Source organism: Adiantum capillus-veneris, chromosome 8 (assembly GCF_014529385.1).
Source record: "Adiantum capillus-veneris isolate H3 chromosome 8, ASM1452938v2, whole genome shotgun sequence".
Taxonomy (NCBI): domain Eukaryota; kingdom Viridiplantae; phylum Streptophyta; class Polypodiopsida; order Polypodiales; family Pteridaceae; genus Adiantum; species Adiantum capillus-veneris.
This window is the reverse complement of record NC_140938.1, coordinates 61,631,119-61,633,886: the sequence shown is the minus strand read 5'-3', so window position 1 is coordinate 61,633,886 and position 2,768 is coordinate 61,631,119. Positions and strand designations below refer to the sequence as shown.

General features: G+C 39.7%; 1 protein-coding gene across 1 annotated transcript; it reads left to right on the top strand.

Moving 5' to 3' along the window:
* The first annotated feature begins 284 nt into the window (after nt 1–284).
* Nucleotides 285–1,335, top strand: LOC147452226 (uncharacterized). The gene is made up of 2 exons (XM_086518898.1): nt 285–753; nt 1,040–1,335. Exons 1-2 carry the CDS (start codon nt 616–618, stop codon nt 1,196–1,198), a joined length of 297 nt encoding a protein of 98 aa, XP_086375024.1. The 5' UTR covers nt 285–615; the 3' UTR covers nt 1,199–1,335.
* The last annotated feature ends 1,433 nt before the right edge of the window (nt 1,336–2,768 follow it).

Below are 2,768 nucleotides of genomic sequence, written 5' to 3'. Positions count from 1 at the left end.
GTCCAATAGGGTCATTTTCTGTAGATTCCAACTTTCCTGTGCATACCTTTTCAAAGGTTGGCTCAAACGTCCCCTTGGTAACTTTTACGTTTATGGAAATTGGTAGGATATGATTGGCCAATAAGAAGAGAGAGTGAGTTTAGGAAGAAACGAGCTGCGCTCCGAGTTCAAAACTTCCGACTTGCGAGAGAGCTTATAAATAGCAGAAATGGGAAATGCATGCAGACACATACACACGCTCTAGCGCAACAGCACCTCATCACGCTTTCTAAGTGGATCTTGCACTCGCTACATCTCTCTGCACGAAGCAAGCACGAGAGAGAGTGTGTGTGCAAGGCAGGTAGCGAAACTCGTGTGGTCTCTGTGTGTATGTGAGAGGGAGAGAGAGAGAGAGAGTAGGGCAGTGCTACATAGATGACAAGTTAAGAGATCTGATCCAGGGAGGCCTCTGTGTGTGCGTGTGTGTGTGTGTGTGTGTGTGTGTGTGTGAGAGAGAGAGAGAGAGAGAGAGAGAGAGAGAGAGAGAGTGAGGTGCCACAACCCTTGTGTGCCCACTCCCCGTCCATCCCCCCCCCTCTCCACATCAGCTCCTTAGTCCTCGATTATCCGGCCATCATGCTGGAGGGAAAGGCCATCCTCGGTGAGACTGACATGCCTGTTATGATGCAACAGCATGCTATGCGTTGTGCCGCTCGTGCCCTCGACATTCATGACGTCTACGACTGCCAACATATTGCTCAGTCCATGAAGCAGGTGCTCTTTTGCCTCATGTCTTCATGCCAAAGTTTTGATGGGTTGCACATGTGCTAACCCTGTGGGATCATTTCAAGATTAAAAATTGGGCATTTTAGTTATAAATCCCAGTAAAAACCTCGTAAATCTCGGTAAATACCTTGTAAATCCCGATTGTACGATTAGCTTGGCCTTAAAAATCAGGCCAAGAAAATGGTGTTTTCCCTTTTTGTTGTTTCAAGCAATGTTGGGGTCTAGTTATAAACTCGGTATGCACCTAAACTGAGCATCTTTCTTCTGCATGCAGGAATTTGATAAGTGGTATGGGGGTGGCTGGCAATGCATAGTTGGCACGAATTTCGGATCATTCCTGACGCATTCACATGGAAGCTTCATTTATTTTAGCATTGAGAAGCTGGCCTTCCTCCTTTTCAAAGGAGCCCCAGCTTCATGTGTATATGCATAATAAGGCAAGTGATGATATATCAGAAGAAGAAGAAGAAGAAGAAGAAGAGAAATTTTAGCACCATAGATTTATCATCTCAAGGCAAAAAAGAGAAATTTCAGCACTGTAGATTGGTATCTTCAGCATGTGTAGATACTATTTGTAGGTGATGCCATTTTCATTTTGTGAGAAGAAACTTCTCGCAACTCTCTAGACCAAAGCTGGAAGTGGGATGTGCTATCGATGAATGTCCCCGCCGCACTTTGTACAAATCTTTTACTCATTTTTTTAACTCTTTTGTTCGGTTAGGATTAATTAATGCATGATTTTTGTACCTCACATTGCAATTTTAGGCTTTGTCCTATAGACTTCATGCAAAAACTTTTGGGCAAGAGCATGTCTGTATAAAATCAAGTTTATGTTGTATGAATGTCGTATCCTCATACCTGGTTAAGAGTTCTTCATTAGGGGATAGGAATAAGGAGTTATTGGGTTCAATAATATTTGATTTGCAAGAGACATCAAAGATCTATCCAATGAGTCTTGAACTAGAGAGAGAGAGAGAGAGAGAGAGAGAGAGAGAGAGAGAGAGAGGAGTGTAAGAAGGTCTTCAATTAATAGCAAGGTCACACTCACAAAGTTATCAATTTGGTTCCATTGGAGGAGTCCTTGAGCTCAATACCACAATGTTGAAAGCAAGGTCATTCCCAAAATGGTATCAATTCTTGGAGGAAGATTCCACATTATCAATTCGATTTTCTTGAGTCTCTCTTGAATGATAGGTCTTGAGTTCAACTCTTCTCGTCGGATTGATCTTTAAGGTCTCTTGGGATAATTTCCTACAACGTTAAAATTCTCTGCTTTCTCACACATACATTCAAACATGTATAAAGTTTCCAATTATATAGCATCAAGCCAAAATATTGTGTGAACTTGAAACAATTATAGCAAATTGGGTATGGAGGGGTGGTTATTCATATAATAAAAAAATAAACATAAAAATATAGAAAAAATGGCTTTTCTCGTTTTCTTGTGATGCTCAAGTTTTTGTTTATAATTGTCAAAAGTGTCATCCATGGATAATTTGAGGGGTCAAAAAGAAGGGTCATTTACTCATCCTAGAAGAAATAAAAATAGGTGAATTGATGTTTGCTGATCTTACAAGCAAAGAATAGGTAAATGGATGGATATCATGTGCACATAAATATAACATTGTTGTCTCCTCTATTTTAGAAATGAACTATTTACCCTAATCTGACTATAAAACACTAGTTCTTGGATAGTTTTGATTTTTTTTAAGATTCCTTTGTCAAATTTACAAGATGAAACATGCATGTTGACAATCCATAGCGTTGAGAATATATTTTAACTCTCTTTGTGAGTTATAATATCAAAAAGTAGCAAGCAAATTCAACGTCTTTCTAGCAATTTTACTTGGTATTCTGTCTAGCAGTCAACTCTATCCTGAGTAGATTAGTGTCACCCCGTCTAGCATTTGAGCCCTCATTAGGTAACCCTTAATTGTCAGGTACTCGAGAAAAATCTTCTAGAATTCCATTCCAAATTTGCAAAAAAGTAATAGTGAAGCATG

What these genes read in the sequence shown, in the direction of transcription:
- LOC147452226 (XM_086518898.1), top strand. Translation starts at nt 616, where the DNA reads ATGCTGGAGGGAAAGGCCATCCTCGGTGAGACTGACATGCCTGTTATG. An exon ending in TTGCTCAGTCCATGAAGCAG is followed by an intron (nt 754 to 1,039) that starts GTGCTCTTTTGC and finishes TTCTGCATGCAG; the next exon opens with GAATTTGATAAGTGGTATGG.